General features: G+C 37.0%; 1 protein-coding gene across 1 annotated transcript in view; it reads right to left on the bottom strand.

The window, feature by feature from the left end:
- The window catches only part of NCOA1 (nuclear receptor coactivator 1), a 282149-nt gene that overhangs the window by 28586 nt on the left and 233253 nt on the right, over positions 1–20310 (bottom strand). The window contains 4 exon segments of the mRNA XM_017893326.1: positions 2495–2596; positions 12349–12663; positions 14326–14494; positions 16096–16213. Of these exon segments, the coding sequence (XP_017748815.1) occupies positions 2495–2596; positions 12349–12663; positions 14326–14494; positions 16096–16213 (704 nt within the window).

Below are 20310 nucleotides of genomic sequence, written 5' to 3'. Positions count from 1 at the left end.
ACTCTCTATCCTGGAGAGTTTATTGGATTAAAACCTACTTTCGTGGAGCAATAAAGTACATAGCAATTATCACTGTACAAGGGAAACTAAAACAGAAAAGGAACGAAAACCTCTTAAGTAACACACACAGGAGAAAAAATGAATTAAGTACATTTTACAGACTAAAAGTAGTCAAGAAATGCTAAACAATATCTGACCATTATAAACGAGCACGTATATTCTCAATTAAAAGTCACACAGAACTGAAAAATTCAGACAGTATATATTGATTAGTATTATAATATTGGCCATAACCATTATTAAGAGAAACATGAAGACCATAAGGAGGTGAAAGAAAATGTGCTTAATTACTTCTTCTTTTTTTTTTTTTGAGGCGGAGTCTCGCTCTGTCGCCTGGACTGGAGTGCAGTGGCCAGATCTCAGCTCACTGCAAGCTCCGCCTCCCGGGTTTACGCCATTCTCCTGCCTCAGCCTCCCGAGTAGCTGGGACTACAGGCGCCCGCCACCTCGCCCGGCTAGTTTTGTATTTTAGTAGAGACAGGGTTTCACCGTGTTAGCCAGGATGGTCTCGATCTCCTGACCTCGTGATCCGCCCGTCTCGGCCTCCCAAAGTGCTGGGATTACAGGCTTGAGCCACCGCGCCCGGCCGATTACTTCTGTCCTATCCTTCATTAGATCATTAGAAGACTTTTTCAATTCCAAAAATTTTACTGTGTTTCTGGTAAGGAGAAACCTAGTTTTCCTCTTTCCTCACTGAGATCATTATCTGACTTTATTTAAATGAATAAAATGTGATTATAGGTGATTTTAATTTTCTTCATTATACTTTTCTGTATTTACCAAATTATCTACAATGAACGTGTATTACCTTTACAATTAGAAAAAACCTACAAATACCATTAAAAAAGGAAGATTCAGAAATCTAGGATCCAATGCCTAAGAAATCATCACTTAAAAGAAAATAAGTAGAAATAAAATAGTAAAATAAAATAAATGAAAACAGCTATGTTGTATTATTATTGGAGTTTCAGATTATTCCAGGCATTAGTGTAAGTGGTTTAACAGTTGTAATATTATGGATGAGGAAAAACGTGGTCAAATTAGGTTAAAATCACTTTTTCAATATAACATGGCAATATCAATAAAGCCTTCTTTGGAAAATGTCAATTCAGATTGAGAATCTGGTTAAAGCATACAGCTCTTGCCAACTACATACAGTCTAATCTAGAAGACACTATGAAATAAGACTTTCTGAAAGGAATTATCTTTATGTGAATCCAAAAGTGGGGTCTTGTTTCCTTATAACCTAATTACTCCTGAAATAGCTAGCACTAAGATTGATAAATTGTAAGACAGAGAAACTGAAATCTGGATCCATGAAGCTGTCAATATCTGCTGCTTACCAACAGCTTCAGTCAATACAGTCACGTGATGCATAAAGACATTTCAGCAATAAGGCATTTTAGTAATAAGACATTTCAGTTGCACACGACGGACCAAATTCGGTGGTCCCATAAGGTTATAGTACTACAGTATTTTACTGTACCTCTTCCATGTTTAGGTATGTCTTGATATACAAATATCATAACAACTGACTACAGTATTCAGTACGGTAACATGCTGTACACGTTTGTAGCCTAGGAGCAATAGGATATACACATAGTCAGGATGTATAAGTAAGCTATACCATGTAGGTTTGTGTAAATACACTCTATGACATTTGCGCAATTACAAAGTTGCCTAAAAACACATTTTTCAGAACATATCCCTGTCTTTAAGTGATGCATGGCTGTATCTATCCCTTTAATAATACAGGTGCTGGCTTCCTGTATTTGCCCCTAATCCATCTAGTTCCATATTGTGGAGAGGAAAAGAGTACTGTTTGAATCCTCTAAAATTCCCTTTTACATCAACTTTGTTATGAAATAAAAGTAAGTAGTTGAAACAAAAAATTTTAAGTATGTATGGGGTAAAGTAGGGAGTGAGTACTAGGTAACATTTAGAAGTCCACCTAGTTCTTTTTATGTTTAAAGTTCTAATGGCGCTGGGTTTACTAAAAAAGGGATTTAAAAAATAAATAAAAGTTAGAAAATGCTGATGTTCAGACTGAATATAGTACACAAGATAGTTAAGACAGCTTAGCAATGTGACTGGGTTTTGATCAGGTTTCGGGTACCGTTCACATAGTTTCATATCAGAGGCTTCCTGTTACTGGTGCTATTCACTACAGCAATAAGAGCTTTTTCTACTTAGTCATCTGGTATCCAATAACAATGACAATAATAACAATAAAACAAAAAGCACCATTTGCTTTAGATCAAATATCAGTAAGAGATATCAAAAGTAATTATTAATTCATTCTAGAAGAAAACTACACTACAAACATCATTAAAAGATCAGCTCACAGACCAGTTCAAAGACACTCAAGTCAACACTTTATGAAACACTGTGTGGGTTAAAGAAGTACTAATGACTTCTGGTTTTCTCACATTACCTGAGGTGTAATTTGCTGTTGCATGCCTGATCTCATATTGATGCCAACAGGAGCAGTTGCTGCAAACTGGTTTAAGATAGCTTGCCGATTTTGGTGTATCAACTAGAGAAAAATGGAAACAGTAAGATACCATATTTCTACACACAAGCACAACACTGGCCTTAGAAAGTAACACAAACTTTCTATTGACTACTAAAAAGTTTTAGTGTTGCAGGTTTGGTAAAATTATTTCCTATGTTTATTTTCCAAAAGGCCGGTAGTTTCCAACATTTATAAAACACTTATTGCCTCCAAAACACTATGGCAAAGTATTTAAAAGTGGGATACACACACACTGCACTCCAGCCTAGGTGACAGAGCGAGACTCTGTCTCAAAAACAAACAAACAACAACAACAAAAACATGGTAATAGTTATTTTAGATAACTGCTGTAATGGAGACAAAGAAATACCAGCCTTAGGTCTTAAAATATTATAAATGTAAAAGCAGGCATACAATAAGGGCACATTTTACAAAGGTCTAAAAGATGAAGGGAAAGTTGAGCAAGCTGGATGGTATTCTCACTTGGAGGTACTATATCTGGTGGATACATATTTGGGGAAAATCCAATACAATTTCATTAGCTAGACAGTATTACGTAAGAAACAAATGGTCTGAAAAAATGGATTATTTATTTAACTAGAAAAAGTAATTACTTTAGACCAGTTTCCCAAATTGGTATGCTAAAAAACATTGTTCTGCAGGATATTAATAGATGTGTTGGGAAAACAGCATTCTGTGCTGTATTAAGTATTGGAAATGATGGGTTACACAAGGTAAAATAGATTTATTTACTGCAGAAATTTTATAAGCCTTTAATTGGCCAAAAGCACATTGTGGATCTCCAAGAAGGGATATACTATGCAATTTATTTATCATGAACCCTTTTTTCTGACATCTAACCATTAACACCCATCTCCCAGAACAATTTTCTATGAACACTGGTTTGGAAGATCAGTCTAGACCAGGATTAGGTTCCAGGTCACAGGCATGCCAGGCATACCTTAACTGTATCTGATAACAGAAGAAGCATTTTTGGAAATGAGATTTTCTTGCAAACAGTCTATAGCTTAAAACATTTCTTCCTCAATAATTTGATATGAATAAACTATTCAGGAAGATAACAGTAACAATAATATTAATACTATTTTATGTTTAATGATACCTTGTATAACACAAATTATATGTATATATCATACATTAATATATTTCAATATATTATACATAAACTAGAAAGCCTACGGAAGTTTTCTAAGAATCCAAAGAGCTATGAACGTGATTAAATCTCTTGTCACCAAATAGCTCAACTCTTAATTCTAGCTTCAGTCATTTTCTGACTCCCATTAGATCAGAAAACAAACCAATTTTTGGGAAAAGCTCATTATAATATAAATGTTAAAATGACAACTCTAAGGCATTGTGGAATAAGTTAAAACTTCTTTTGAAGTTCTGAGTTACTTCAAAAGAAAGATACCAACATTATAGTTTTAAAAGTCAAAAAGACTCTTAAATACCAAAACAGACATACTTCTTAAACTTGAAAGACCATATTCATAAATTTAAATAAACCAAGTTAATTTTATAAAGATTTATTTAAAAACTCAGTACATTCAAGATACTGTATAAAGTTTGCAGGTTACAAAGGTGAGCAAATTCCTGTCCTTCTGAGAGTCCCCTACTGAACGGCAAAAGCCAACGCACAACAGTAAAATGCACAGGTGCTTTGTCTGCATAGACAGACACATCTACGGCAGCACAGAGACAGCAGCTCATTCAGCCTAGGGATGAAGACAGGGACCATGAAGCATGAGTGAGCTCAGCAGTCTTGAAGGATGAGAATGCGAGGTGGCAAGGAGGAGGGCAGAGTTAACTTGAAGCAGAGGGAACAGCAAGTATAAGAACAGGAGAGGAGGCAATGAGGACAGGTAAAAATACATTCCAAACATATAGCTTTATATGTTCTTTGAATTGTGAGATAATATACAAATGAAATGGGTAGGGATGGAGGAAAGATGTCTGACAAGTAGTAACAGGCTTTTTTTAAGAAGTAGAAGGAATTATTCTAAATAGCATAAATCTACAAGTACTATCTGTTATAGGAAACCTGATCTATTTCTGTGCTTGAATTAACCCTTGTTCATTTTTTCCTCCCCTTGACTATCTGTGTGTGTAACCCGACTAGTGCTGTGTACATCTGTCCTACTTTGACCTGCCTCTTTTCTTCAATTATTAAAATGCTTTGTTTTTTAACAAGTAGGTCAAGTTCCACTTCTTCCAACAAAGCCTTCCCAAAAGGATCACTACATTCCTTAGCTCCTTGGAAATCTTAACTTTCAGAGAGGTGGGGGATGGGAGGAGATTAGTTGTTAGTCCTTAGACACAAACACAGGTTAAAAGGCTTGTTGTAGAACAAAAGGAAATGTGGGGCTTGTGGCCAGTGGAAGAGGGCAAACCCATTCACAAGTATAAAATAAACACACGCAGTTCAGGCTAGCTGTCACTTTATCTGCTGGAATGGATATTTTTCCCAATGCTTTACCAAGAAGTCCTTCTATAGGAAACCTAAAAGATGATTATCTAGCCTAGAGGTTCTCAACTAGGGGTGATTCTGCCAAACAAGGGACATTTGGCAAGATATTTTTGCTGATTACAACTTGGGGAGGAGGTACTGCTGACGTCTAGTGGGCAGAGGCAGGAATGCTGCTAAACATCCTTAATGCACACAACATCTCCCCCATATCAAGAATTATCCAGCCCCAAATGTTAAAGTGCCAAGGTTGAGAAACCCTGAGCTAGCTACTGCACAAATTCTTGCAAAGACAAAAGTATTCTTTGAAGAAGTTTCTTGTTCTATCAGGCATTTTCTATTGCCAGAAACCTGAAGGTAAAATGTTTGTCTTCTTTTCTGTCCTTTAATCCTAATTCTGTTTTCTGATCACTTCTATTCTCTACAATATATAAAAGATTATCAATGGTGGTTCTTATAAAGTCAGATACATACATTTGTTCAGTACCCTAACACATACATATCTGGATTTCACTTGTTTTAAGATTGCTAACTATACCATATTTGTTTATGTGTCTCCCTGTCACTTTTTCTTTATATTCTCCTCTTGATAGTTTTGAAGATCATGATCCTTGCTAGGGAAGAAGAAAACAAAACTGGAGTAGAAAAATCGTATGTTTTGTCAGCTAATATGATACCATTTTCTTTTTCTTCTTCTTCTTCTTCTTTTTGAGACAGAGCTTCGCTCTTGCCGCCCAGGCTGTAGTGCAATGGTGAGATCTTGGCTCACCGCAACCTCTGCCTCCTGAGTTCAAGCGATTCTCCTGCCTCAGCCTCCCAAGTAGCTGGGATTACAGGCATATGCCACCATGCCCGGCTAATTTTGTATTTTTAGTAGAGACAGGGTTTCTCCATGTTGGTCAGGCTGGTCTCGAACTCCCGACCTCAGGTGATCCACTCGCCTTGGCCTCCCAAAGTGCTGGAATTACAGGTGTGAGCCACTGTGCCCGGCCTTCTTTTCATTTTTTCATTTTTTTTATTATGATTTTTTCTGTCACCCAGGCTGGAGTGCAGTGGTGCTATCTCCGCTCACTGCAAGCTCCACCTCCCAGGTTCATGCCATCCTCCTGCCTCAGCCTCCCGAGTAGCTGGGACTACAGGTGCCCGCCACCACGACTGGCTAATTTTTTGTATTTTTAGTGGAGACGGGGTTTCACCGTGTTAGCCAGGATGGTCTCGATCTGCTGACCTCGTGATCCGCCCACCTTGGCCTCCCAAAGTGCTGGGATTACAGGCGTGAGCCACCGTGCCCGACCTATGATACCATTTTCTAAAAGCAGCAGGTCTACCCATTTTTGCTGTTGTTCTTTTTCCCGAAATAGAATTTTAGATGTCCTTTATTGATATTACGGATATATTTCTTGGGTCTTTGCTCATTTGAGAAGTAAGTCAGTATTACACCTAATGGCTTGTAACTTTGTATTACTTTTTAATCATCAGCTCCTTCCTTCCTTTTTGCTGTTTTTTAACAGTCTCAAACAATACAGATATACTAGTTTCCTAAGATGTTTTTCATATCTCTCCTCCCAACTGGGGATTTATTCATAACTCTATAATTGAATTTAAAATGTTATAATATTTTACTGCTTTACACAAGGAGTAAAAGTATATACCAGCCAGTGAGATATACTTAGGGTCAATAAATGATATCTATTTATACATTTTATTTTTTTAACATGTTTTAAACTGATCTTAAAATTCACTAAAAGAAACAAACTATAATGTATATCTGAGTATACTTCTTTTTCTTTTCTCAAATCATTAGGCATGGTGCTAAATTCTTGCTATGAGATGCTTACAGTCTCCTGCATTTGGGAAGAGGGAAGGAGAGGATATAACCAATAAGTGAACAGATGGGTATCAATCCAGTGAGGTAAATATATTATGAATAGCACATTACAAACTGGGTGTATTCTGGATACTAGTCCTTTGCCAGTCATATGGGTTGAAAATATCTTCTTTGAGTCTTTGTCTTGCCTTTTAACCTTGCTTATGGTGTCTTTTGTCTTGTAGGTCTTAAATTTTAATGTAAACATTAACTTTTTCCTTTATGTCATTTTAAAGAGGCTACAGAGATATTTTCATATTCACATTTAGGTCATTAAAACACTTAAGAGTTTATTTTTGTGTCTTGTATAAGATGAGGATCTAATTTAATTTTTTCCTCCTCATGAATAGTCAAATGTACCAGCATTTATGATGCATGCCATTCTTTCCCCATTGTCACCTCTGTCTCTTATTAAGTCTCTCCAATATGTCTGGGTGTGTTTCTGGGCTTTCTATTATGCAGAGCTATTATGCAGAACCCTTTATTATGTAGAACTCTATTATGGTAGAACTATTTATCCTCATGCTAGTTCCACACTGTTTTAATTTTTTTTTTAGAGACAATGTCTTGCTCTGCCACCCAGGCTGGAATGAGTAGCACAACCACAGCTCACTGCAGCCTTGAATTCCTGGCTCAAGCCATCCTTCCAACTTAGCCTCCTGAGTAGTTGGGACTACAGGTGCATATCCCCACACCTGGCTTTTTGTGTTTTGTTTTTTTGGTAGAGAGAGAGTCTTGCTATGTTGCCCAGGCTGGTCTCAAACTCCTAACCTCAAGCAATCTTCCTGCCTGAGCCTCTCAAAATGGGGGAATTATAGGTGTAAGCCATCATATCTGGCCTGCTTTAATCTTTAAAGCTTTGTTTTAAATCTTGATATCAGTAGAGCAAGTATACCCTCATTTTATTAATACTTCAAGATTGTATTGATGCTTCTAAAACAAATTTAGCATCTATTTGTCAAATTCCACGTTGAGATTTTGTTGGAATTCCACTGAATTTACTGATTAAATTTGGAACAATTGTCATCTTTTTACTAGCAACAACCAATTAGAAGATATAATTTCTTTCATGAGTATTTTTTATTTGGATATTCTTCTTGCCTTTCAATTATGAGTTTCAGTCTTCTAAGTTTTCAACAGTGTGAATTTCTTTTTTTTTTTGAGATGGAGTTTCATTCTTGTCGCCAAGGCTGGAGTGCAATGGCACAATCTTGGCTCACTGCAACCTCTACCTCCCAGGTTCAAGTGATTCTCCTGTCTCAGCCTCCTGAGTACCTGGGAGCATGCCACCACACCTGGCTAATTTTTGTATTTTTAGTACAGACGGGGCTTCACCATGTTGGCCAGACTGGTCTCAAACTCCTGACCTCAGGTGATCCTCCCGCCTTGGTCTCCCAAAGTGCTGGGGTTACAGGCATGAGCCACTGTGCCTGGTCTGAATGTATTTTTAATTAATTTTCCAGTAAAAAGAATTGTCATTTTTATTTCTTGTTCTTTTATCTAAAATCCTTGCTGAACTACTCTATTTGTTCTAAATTCCCTATAGATTCTTTAGGATTTTCTATATAAACAGTTGTATTATTTACATATAATTTTCTTTCTCATGTTTGCTTTTTATATTTCAGAATGACTTAATTTTTAGTGCACTAATGGTATTCATTTTTTGTCTACACTGACATGTACTTAGTCACACACAAAAAAATACAACCTGTCATTTAATAGGATTTAAGTCAGGATACTACCTCAGTTTACTATTTTATCCCAACTGTGAATTTAACTATATAACTTTAAACAATACATTTAAACCTCAATTTCTTGATTTAATCAGGCACTGTTATTGCCAACCCACAGCCATTGATTCTCCCATTCTTTCTTGAAGACAGAATAGATTTTGTTCAGCTGATCATCCCAAATCACTCAACTCCAGGGGTAATCCAGGAGTACTCTCAGTCAGTCTTTGCGAACCACTGGTTAAGGGTGTACATGTGACTCAGTTCGGACTAGTCAGACATGTGAAGTATTTTTCTCCCTTTTAATTTTTTTTTTTGGTTCCTTTTTTTCTTTTTTTGGTGGGGATGGGGTGGGAAGACCATCTGGAAAAGTTTCCTGGCTTTTGGAAAGAGGTACATAGGAAAGAAACAGTCCCTTTTCTTCTGCTAGTTATAGTTTTGTTTGCCTATGATATTTGTAATCATGGCATGCCAAGGATTGCAGAGCAAAAAGAGAAAGAACCTAGGTCCTTGATAACATCCCTGAATCTCTGAAGTAACCACACCTTGGTCTGCCTCCATTTTGAATTGTCAGTTGGGTCAAAGTATTTTCTTTACTGTTTTACTATGCTGAGTTGATCTTTTTTTCTTTTTCTTTCTTTTGAGATGGAGTCTCGCTGTGTCGCCCAGGCTGGAGTGCAGTGGCCGGATCTCAGCTCACTGCAACCTCCACCTCCCGGGTTCCCGGCATTCTCCTGCCTCAGCCTCCCGAGTAGCTGGGACTACAGGCACCCGCCACCTCGCCCGGCTAGTTTTTTGTAGTTTTTAGTAGAGACGGGGTTTCACCGTGTTAGCCAGGATGGTCTCGATCTCCTGACCTCGTGATCTGCCCGTCTCGGCCTCCCAAAGTGCTGGGATTACAGGCTTGAGCCACCGCGCCTGGCCGATCTTTTTTTCTTTCCTTGTGGCTGAAAGCATCTTAACTAAGACACTGACTGAGAACCTTGGCCAGACCTGCTCACAGAAAGCCCTTAAGTGGACACATGGAAAATTCCTAGTATTTGCAGTACAAGTGAAGCTGAGTGACCTACTGCTGAAACAGTAAGAACTTATGGCTTAGAACAGAAAGAACAGGCCTGGATGTGGCTCATTAGATAGCAGAGTTACTGTCTTAGTTGGCAGTATAAGTTGTTTTTGCGTATAGACATTTCTGGGGTTTATAACATAGTAAGCCCCAAATTCTGTGTTTCTTCGACTTGGTGGATACTTTATACTCTGTTGGGCTACCATGCCATCTCTGGATAGGCATTCATGAGATTTAAAGGAAGCAAAGAACAGCAACTTTCACCTATTTGCATCTTATTCTCCTACCTTTGCAGGGCTTCTCTGCTTATCAGCTGTTTTAGGAGCAAAAGAAAGCCAAAACAACTTTTTTTCTGAACCAAGCATGAATCATCATTCCATTCATTCACGAACCTGACCTAGACCCTTGGTCTGGCCTTGCTCATTGACCCTTTAATATTAGGCAGTATTTACAGAACTTTACATTGTAAAATGAGAAACTAGCACACCTACACTTTCCTTTACTTTTTTGGTTTAGCCCTTAATCATGTACTGCTTGCAGTGTCACTTAACTTTTCAGGTATGTAGTCAAAACGGTTTCAGGTTTTGTAGTCAAAAAGCCAAGCAGTTACCTGTTTCTTTCATTCCTTGTATTCTTTATAGTACCTAGTACAGTCCCCTAAATATGCTCTGTGAAAAATTAAACACGGGGAAACTACTAAGCATTTCTTATTCTGGTGCCCTCTATCTAAAGATGAATGGAAAGCTACAAGAAGTAGTTTGTCTTCAATTAATATCTCAGAACATTTATGATTCCTTCTCTTTCTCTTTTCCTCTCCCTTTAATTCTTCTTTGAATCCTTTACTCCACCCTAGCATTTAAAAAATTATTCCTTTTATTGTTATTCTATCATTAAAAAAAAATTTTCCTTTCTTAGTTCTCCTTTTCTCTTCCTTTCATCATCTTCCTTTTTTTAAACAGAATGGAAGCACATTTTATATCACATATTATGTTTATTAATGCAACTTTATAGTAATAGCTAGTATTTATCAACTGCTACAATATACCAGGCATTATGCTACAAGCTTTACATGTTTTGTCTCATTTATTCCACACAACCAGCAGTGAGGGAAAGGAATTCTTTATTAGACTCTTTTTATAGATGAGGAATTAGAGGCTTTAAAAGGTAAATCACTTGATTAAGGCAAACCACCTAAGTTTAGAACTGGGACTTGAAACTAGAACTCTTAAAACCATTATATCACACTGCCTTTCCAGTATAATTTATCTACTTCTTTCTCTTCCTTCCTGAATTAGTAAGTCTCCAGGGAACCTCTTTAAATACTTTTATAAAAATTCAAAGCAATATACAAGTATGATTTTAGAAACTACAAGATTCATAACAAGAAGCAACAATCTACAGCTCAGGTCCCCCTTTCCACAGCAGACATTGTTTTTTTTTTTTTTGAGACAGAGTCTCACTCTGTCGCCCAGGCTGGAGTGCAATGGCACAATCTCGGCTCACTGCAACCTCCGTCTACCGGGTTCAAGTGATTCTCCTGCCTCAACCTCCATAGGAGCGGGGATTATAGGCATGTGCCACCATGCCCAGTTATTTATTTTTTGCACTTTTAGTAGAAACGGGGTTTCGTCATGTTGGCCAGGCTGGTTTCGAACTCCTAACCTCAAGTGATCCACCAGCCTTGGTCTCCCAAACTGCTGGGATTAGAGGCGTGAGCCATCACGCCTGGCCCATAGCAGACATTTTTAACCATTTGCTCTTGTGGTCCTTAATGATTATCTCCGTATCTGTTGCTTATACAATCTTAAATATTTATGCCACTACACCTATTCATTTCCTGTCATAAGAGAGAAGATTTAACTCACTCACAACTCCCAGGCCCCCAAACTATCCTTTCCTTCATTCTCCTAATATAATAACATCACTAGGCATCAATCTCTCCAACCTCAAACAATATAAATAAACTTTATTTTCTGTTCCAGTAATCATAAACAGTATCTCTTGATGCTCTACTTTGTAAATTAAGCTGGTTTTCTTAATTTAACAATCGTATGATGTTCCTCTTAAATGGTTTGTATCTCAAAAAATAAAAATTAAATTGTCTTTAAGTTGTAGGTCTCAAAGTGCTTTATTAGGAGCCTACTGTCTTTAACTGAGTGAAAGGCCCCTTATCCCTTTCCTAGGAGATCAAGGGTGGCTCTTCAAATCTTTCATGAAGGTTCCGGGAGTGGACTTGACACTTTTATTGTAGCAACCGGGCTGCCTTGAACAGAGTTTTGGTATCTGTCTTTAAAAACTATCACCTGCTGGCCAGGTGCGGTGGCTCACGCCTGTAATTCCAGCACTTTGGGAGGCCGAGGTGGGCAAATCACAAGGTCAAGAGATCGAGATCATCCTGGCCAGCATGGTGAAACCCTGTCTCTACTAAAAATATAAAAATTACCTGGGAGTGGTGGCACACACCTGTAATCCCAGCTACTCGGGAGTCTGAGGCAGGAGAATTGCTTGAACCTGGGAGGCAGAGGTTGCATGGGCTGAGATCGCATTACCGCACAATAGCCTGGAGACAGAGTGAAATTTCGGATCAAAAAAAAAAAAAAGTATCAACTGCTAAACAAGAGCACTCACCTGCTGTTGTCCCTGTAATCGCTGTTGTAGTTGAAGTCGAAGCTGGTTAGGTGCAGCCGGAGGTCTGTTTAGAGTTTGCCTGGGCTGCATGCCCATGCCAGGTGAAAAAGCACCTCGGGGAGGTGTTACTTGAACAGGCATCGTCCCCAGTGAAGGTTTTTGCCTGACTATGCCTTGGAAAGGGCTAGGGAGATTGGCAGTAGGAGAAGGAGAAGAGTAAGGCTGGGAATAAAGGTTGGGTCTTTCTTCCATCATCAAAGGTGGTGTTGCTTGTTGTGGTGGAAATCTCTCTGATAATACATCTAATCCACCCCCCTGTTAGAAAAGAAGCCAGAATATTTTACAAATAAATTTCTGCCAATAAGTGATATGCTTCTGTATTTCTAGAAAATATCATTATATATTCATTCTGAATTCATGCTCTCTAGAAGTTTACTACCTAAAGAAATCATTTATAAAAGCTGCTTTTGAAATGGAGTAACAGATTAGCTGAGATATTTAAAATGTCAGTACAGAGATGGCAATGTAGTTAAAATAAAGGCTCCAAATCAATGAAATATAACTAAAAGGTTTGGAAAAAAACTTCATTGCAAAGCCTAAGAATCAATAAACTTTACATTTAATAGCTTACTATAGGAAGTAGATTCTTTTTTTTTTTTTTTTTTGAGACAGAGTTTTGCTCTGTTGCCCAGGCTGGAGTGCAGTGGTACGATCTCGGCTCACCACAAGCTCTGCCTCCCGGGTTCATGCCATTCTCCTGCCTCAGCCTCCTGAGTAGCTGAGCCTACAGGCTCCCGCCACCAAGCCCGGCTAATTTTTTTGTATTTTTAGTAGAGATAGGGTTTCAGCATGTTAGCCAGGATGGTCTCGATTTCCTGACCTCGTGATCCGCCTGCCTCGGCCTCCCAAACTGCTGGGATTACGGGCTTGAGCCACCGTGCCCGGCCTATNTGCAATTTTGTTTTTTTTTTTTTTTTTGAGACAGAGTTTTGCTCTGTTGCCCAGGCTGGAGTGCAGTGGTACGATCTCGGCTCACCACAAGCTCTGCCTCCCGGGTTCATGCCATTCTCCTGCCTCAGCCTCCTGAGTAGCTGAGCCTACAGGCTCCCGCCACCAAGCCCGGCTAATTTTTTTGTATTTTAGTAGAGATAGGGTTTCAGCATGTTAGCCAGGATGGTCTCGATTTCCTGACCTCGTGATCCGCCTGCCTCGGCCTCCCAAACTGCTGGGATTACGGGCTTGAGCCACCGTGCCCGGCCTATAGGAAGTAGATTCTTAAAGGAGGGATCAAGCAGGCATTTTTCTATCTCAGATATAAAATTCATGCTTTTATTTGAAAAAAAAAAAAAATCCACAGCTGATGTAACAGAAAGCTGTAGTGTTATGGTTTCCAAATGTTTTCACTATTACCTACTGTAAGAAATATAAATTGTGACCTATTTGCGCACATGCGCATGTGTGCATGTGTGTGTGTGCGTATATGCAGCTGAAAGGAGTTTCATAAAACATGACTTCTTTTTATGGGTTACGCATTCTCACACTTTGTATTCTACACTATTCTACTCTATTTAAAAATGCTGGTCAAGATGCACTAAAGTGATTTTATCACCCTATCATCTAAAAAAGGCTAACCTGGAAGTTGGAATACCATGGAATATACTGGCAGAAGACAAGCATGAATGAAGGATAAATTAAGCTCTAAAATGAGAAGTGATGCTATAAATCTGGATTCTATTCTGGCTGGAGCTTGTAAGATTCTGTTCCATGGTGAAAAGCTAAGACTTATTTCTAATTCTAATTATTATAATATTTTTCTTTAAAAAAACACTATGTATTATATATTTTGATAAGTTTCACAAGGGGTAAATTATAAAACAGCTAAAGCACAGTGGGTACACTATTTTAAAATCTTGCTTAAAATAATTTTCTAGCTTCTTAGGGCTCCATCAGTTAAATAATGTTGACTTTAATAAATACCTGAACAAGTTTGTCAATTCCCAGAGCTCTGTCTAGTTCAGCTAGCTCAGTTTCATCTTTGCCACTAAGGAAGGATACCAGCTGTTCAAGAAGAGCCTTCTCATCATTTCTCCCTTCTACTGTTGTGGGTGGACAGAGAAGCTCATCTAATTGTGAGCTAATACACTGGCTGCAGGATTAAAAAACAAGAGAGTTTCAGACTGACATAGCAAATAATTTATTCAATCTTTATATACATATATAGGTGCAAATTTGGTCTTAGAAAATTCTCTGTTGAGATGCTTGGCAATTCTAACGCCATGGTATGTTCTATGTTTAATGTGCAGAAATTAAATGAATATTTGGTATGTAGCTTGAATATATTTTTCGTTCTTTTGTCAATCATTGAACTTTGTTCCCATATTCTTCATGTTACAGAAATAGCCTGGAAAATTAACCAACATAGTTAAGAAAGGGGAAATAACTTATAATAAAAGTAAAACAAAATCAGCCAAAACTCAGAAAAAATCATTTAGCCTATATTCAGATTTATTCTACTTCTTCTATTTATCTATTTTATGAATGCCATCAACTGTTAATAACTGAACCACAATCAAAACACTACATATTATATTAACTTTTAAAGATGACCAAATCATCTTGATTGTTAACATGACATGATTACCATTTACAAAAGAAATCAAACTGGAAAAATGAAATATGCTAGGTATTAAGCAACAAAACAAATTATTCATTGATTACATGTAGGAAATACACAGTCTAATTCAAATTGATACCAACTGATACATAAAACAGAAATATATACAAAATAATACTAATCCTAATAACACTAATATAATAATACAATTATTAGCACTCTTCCTTTGGGAAGGTAAATGGGAATACAGTTCCTAGTTAAGGCACTAAACCACAATCAGCACTATCTAGTCTTCCTATGGTTGGCAGGTATGAGATGCACTCTGTGTTATGGAATACGGCTGCCTGTAGGGAGTAAGAAATTCACTTCTAATCAAGATGTGACACTGAGTAGATGGAAAAAGTATACTTTCCTTTCTTATAACTTCTTGCACCAAATGAAGAGAAATGCTGGACAAATATAACTAAAAGTTCAAGAGCAACATAATTATTATACTGAGGCCAATTCATCCATAGGTCCCAGACACATCATGGTAATCAATTAAAGTTATACATGAAATATAAAACAATAGCTACATATTATATCAATCTCTTGGTGATTACAATGTATACTAGCCTTGTGGTCATGTAGTCAATAAATCTATTTAATTCAGTGTCTTTCCCTTGCCCCACTACCCTCGCTTTTTTTTTTTTTTCCCCCCTGAGACGGAGTTTCAGTCTTGTTGCCCAGGCTGGAGTGCAATGGCGTGATCTTGGTTCACTGCAACCTCCACCTCCCGGGTTCAAGCAATTCTCTTGCCTCAGCCTCCTTAGTAGCTGGGATGACAGCCGCGCACCACCACGTCTGGCAAATTTTTTGTATTTTTAGTAGAGACAGGGTTTCACTATTGTGGCCAGGCTGATCTCAAACTCCTGACCTCAGGAGATCCACCTGCCTCTGCCTCCCAAAGTGTTAGGATTACAGGCCAGAGCCACTGCACTGGCCCACTTTTTTTTTTTTTTTTTAAATAAGTATTTACATCTATTAATATCTCACAAAATACCACTGTAGACTGAAATCTAGTTTGGAAAAAATAGTTCTCTGTTTAGAAGTTGGTATCTGATACCTTATAAAATACAAAATGTATTACTTACTCTTCTGATTTATTCTGATTTATAGCTGTCACTGTATTATTTGTCCATGGACTCTGATCGCCTGTTCCTGGTTGTCCAAATTGGTTATCAATTGCTTCCAATTCCAGCTCAGGTAATCCTGATTGAAGAAGAAAAGGTAAGAAGTCATTATCTCAGTGGAGGATAAAATGATAGTATTTTCAAAAATAATATATTGGAGAGTGAGATTTCCCCTTTAAAGTATGACTTCAATGATACAAAGGTCACTTATTCAGCACTTTAAACTATCTAATATGACCATATAATAAAAAGTAAATGAGAAAGTGAAAAAAGATTTCTGAATCAAGGAAAATCTGATATTAAAGTTTGTACATAGGTTAATGTTATCCAGAATCACTCAGGACTTTGTCAGAAATTATTTATTTTAAAGATAAATTTAACAATTTTGGTTATTTGCTTTTCAGTCACATCGTAACAGAATATGCTTTAAGTAACACAGTGTCATCACCATGAAATGAGAGTGGTGAGCAAAAGATAAAATACATTCTATCAGGGGTAGGAACAGAAACTAGAATCTGAGGCCATGTAGCAAATGAACACAGCTCTACAGTTGCTAATCTTAGAATACAGCTGTACAGTAACAGTATAAGAACTGAGACTTATAATGATGGCTCAAATGAAAAAAGAAGTCGAATTGTGTTTTATAATTGAAGAAAATAGTATATGTATTTTAGAAAGTTTCTCCGTAAGGCTTTTTTGGAAAGCTTTATGGTCATCTCTGTACTATTTATACTAGAAAAAAATTTATAAATAACCTAAATTCCAGAAATTGAGGGACTGATGAATGAATTATGGTATAGATACTGACAATGTGCTGTTAAATGAAAAAAGAAAACATATTCCAAAACATTATTTTCAAGATGACTGTTTTTATAAACTATTTCATATATATTAATAAAAAAAAATTCTGGGAGGATACACACATACACACACACACACACACACACACACACACACACACACACTTTAGCTCCACTTTAGGTAGTCAGATTAAAGGCTACTTTTCTTTCTATGATGGTTATTACAAATAACCATCCAATGGTTGGTATTACAACCAACCAATGGTGAGAAATAAAAGTTATATAAACACATATACTTTTAAATGTATATAATTACAGCTTTCGATTAACCTAAAATGAATATATATTAATTGATCATTGTTATGGGCTGAATTGTACCTCCCTCTAAATTAATATGCTGAAGTCCTAACCCCTGGTATCTCAGAATGTGACTATATTTGGAGACAGGGCCTTTAAAAATGTAACTAAGTCAAAATGGGTCTTTACAGTGGGCCCTAATCCAGTAAGACTAGTGTCTTTCCAAGAAGAGGAGATTAGGAGAAAGATAATACAGACAGAGGGATAACCTGACCCAGAGAGAAGAGGGCCATCTCCCAGCCAAGAAAAGAAGCCTCAGAAGAAATCAAATCTACTTTAGGCTTCCAGAATTGTGAGAAAATAAATTTCTGTTGTTTAAGCCACCTAGTCAGTGGTATTTTGTTACAGTAGCCCAAACATAATCTTTTTTTAAAAACTAAAATAGCCTTGGAGTTTGTTTTAAGGGAAAGCTTATTGAGGTAGGATCCCTCATTCGAACGAATGAAGAATAAGTAGATTTAAGGATGCCTCCCAAAATGTACTTAATGATAGTTACTGAACATTATTGCTACATAATTCATGCAAGGCTCACTTTTAAGTGAAGTATAGTCAATGTTTAGTATAAGTGAGAAATAAAAGTTATATAAACACATTTACTTTTAAATGTATATAATTACAGCTTTCGATTAACCTCATCTCTATCATGACAAATGATAGAGAAATCAAATTCTGTAGGATTCTGAAAACACAACAAACAAAACAACCAAACTAAAACAACAACAAAAATGGGAAATAATCACTTACTTTCTGTCATTATTTAAATCAGAAAGTTGGTCAAAGATTATCTAAAACTGTCCCAGAGCTCTGCCTACATGTTAATTCCTTAATCTTACTTCAATAAATCTAATCTTAATTATTATAACCAAAATTAATTAATTCAAAAGTCTAAGAAAATTTACATGGCTGTCCACTGTCTACTATCAATACTAAGTTTTACAAGATAGTTTGACTCAATAATAGGACACAGTATCTAATTTTACTAGTCTTGAAAAAAATGTTAAGAAAATAAGTTGGATAAAATATTTTCAAAATAAGACTCACATGCTGAGTTTGGTGACTAAGCAAACAAAAATAAACAAAAAAATCCCCATACTAATAAAATTTTGATTCAATAAAAAGTTTTGTTTGGATAGACTGTATGCTTAAAAGAAGTTGGTTTTATTCTGAAAGTCATTTCAACCTTTTGCGACTTTCTTTAGAAACTGCCTTCTGTAAAAAATGTGAAGGTTTGTTTCACCTATTTCTTCTAGGAAATGCACAGGCTCTCTCTCTTTGTCCAGAGAATAAATGAAATATTTTTGGTCATTTCTGTGATACAAACGAGTAAGTATACATGTAATACAAGACAATACAGTCATTTCTGCTGGAAACAGGCAGCTGAAGTAGGGGCAGAAAACAAGCCCTAGGGATCCCTTGATCAAGCTATTAACATTTGTTATCTTTACAAAGGGCTCAACATCATACTTCCTCCATTTAAAATATGGCTAAAAGGGACACTGAATCCAGCAAACAAAACAAAACAAAAAACAAACAAAAATCCTTATATTAAGAAATAATTTAAAAATTTCTGTCACTTCCAAGATTAGGCTACAGAAAAAAAATTTCTGTACATCAAGTAGAGAGCATTTTCTTAACCATGAGGGTGGCTTTTGCACATTCTACTCTTCTAACAGTTGATTTAGTATCTACTGATTCTGATATTCACAGTTAATTTTTTCAGCTGCTGGTAAGGAAGTTTCTGGCTTAGTTTTGGGTTGCATTTGGCAGTAACTGCACAGTAGTTACAGTGTTTTATTTTTTTCAAAACATGATGTAGACAAAGAACTAATTTTTCTAATATATAAAAAATTCTATAAACCAATAGGATAAAAACCCAACAAAACAATAGGTGAATAGAGAATATGAACATAAATGAATATATAAAATCATTCAAATATGATCTAATTCACGATAAAAGAAATATAGATTAAAATAACATTGAGATACCTAAAAAAATAAAACCATCAGATGGGCAAAAATGAGAAAGTACATAATTCAATGTATTGGCAAGGATATACAGAAATGGAAACATTATCAGTTAGGGTGTAAGCTGAAACACTTGCTCGAAAGGACTATTTGGCAATATCTATCTTTTGACCCAGCAATTCTATTCACAACTTGTATCTCAGATATACTGTCACATGTGGTAAATTATCTCTATATAAGATTATTCATTACAGCTTTGTAATAGCAAAAGATACCTATCAGGCTACTGGTTAAGTAAATTCTGGCATAACTGTAAGAAGTTGTACAGCTATAAAAAAAGAATAAAGATGCTCTTTATGCACTGATACACAATGACATCCATAGAACATTAAGTGAAAAAATGACTAAGATACAGAACAGCTAATGTGCATAGTATGACACTATTTTGTATTTTTTTTTTTTTTTTTTTTTTTTTTGAGGCAGGAGTCTCACTATGTCGCCGCGGCTGGGAGTGCAGTGGGCCGGATCTCAGCTCACTGCAAGCTCCGCCTTCCCGCGGTTTACGCCTTCTCCTGCCTCAAGCCCTCCGAGTAGCGGGACTACAGGCGCCCGCCACTTCGCCCCGGCTAGTTTTTGTATTCTTTAGTAGAGACGGGGTTTCACCGTGGTTAGCCCAGGATGCGTCTCGATCTCCTGACCTCGTTTGATCCGCCCGTCTCGCGCCTGGCCCAAAGTGCTGGGATTGGCAGGCTTGGCCACCGCGCCCGGCCTAAAAAGGAAGTCTACGCTACGTAATTTTGAAGCGTACCAGAAAAAACAATACTGCCTAGAAACGAGATTTTTCAGTATGTATTTAAAAAATGTTTTTGAATGTTGAATCATGTGAATATCTTAATCACTAAAAATAAATAAATAAACAAAAACATGAAATGTAACCTCAAAGGATTTTTTTTTTTTTTTTTTGAGACAGGGTCTCACTGTCACCCAGGCTGGAGTGCAGTGGCATGATCTCGGCTCACTGAAACCTCCACCTCCTGGGGCTCAAGTGATCCTC

This window comes from Rhinopithecus bieti, unplaced genomic scaffold (genome assembly GCF_001698545.2).
Source record: "Rhinopithecus bieti isolate Rb0 unplaced genomic scaffold, ASM169854v2 scaffold_23816, whole genome shotgun sequence".
Taxonomy (NCBI): Eukaryota; Metazoa; Chordata; class Mammalia; order Primates; family Cercopithecidae; genus Rhinopithecus; species Rhinopithecus bieti.
Note: the sequence above shows the minus strand (reverse complement) of the source record. Positions and strands in the feature narration are given on the sequence as shown.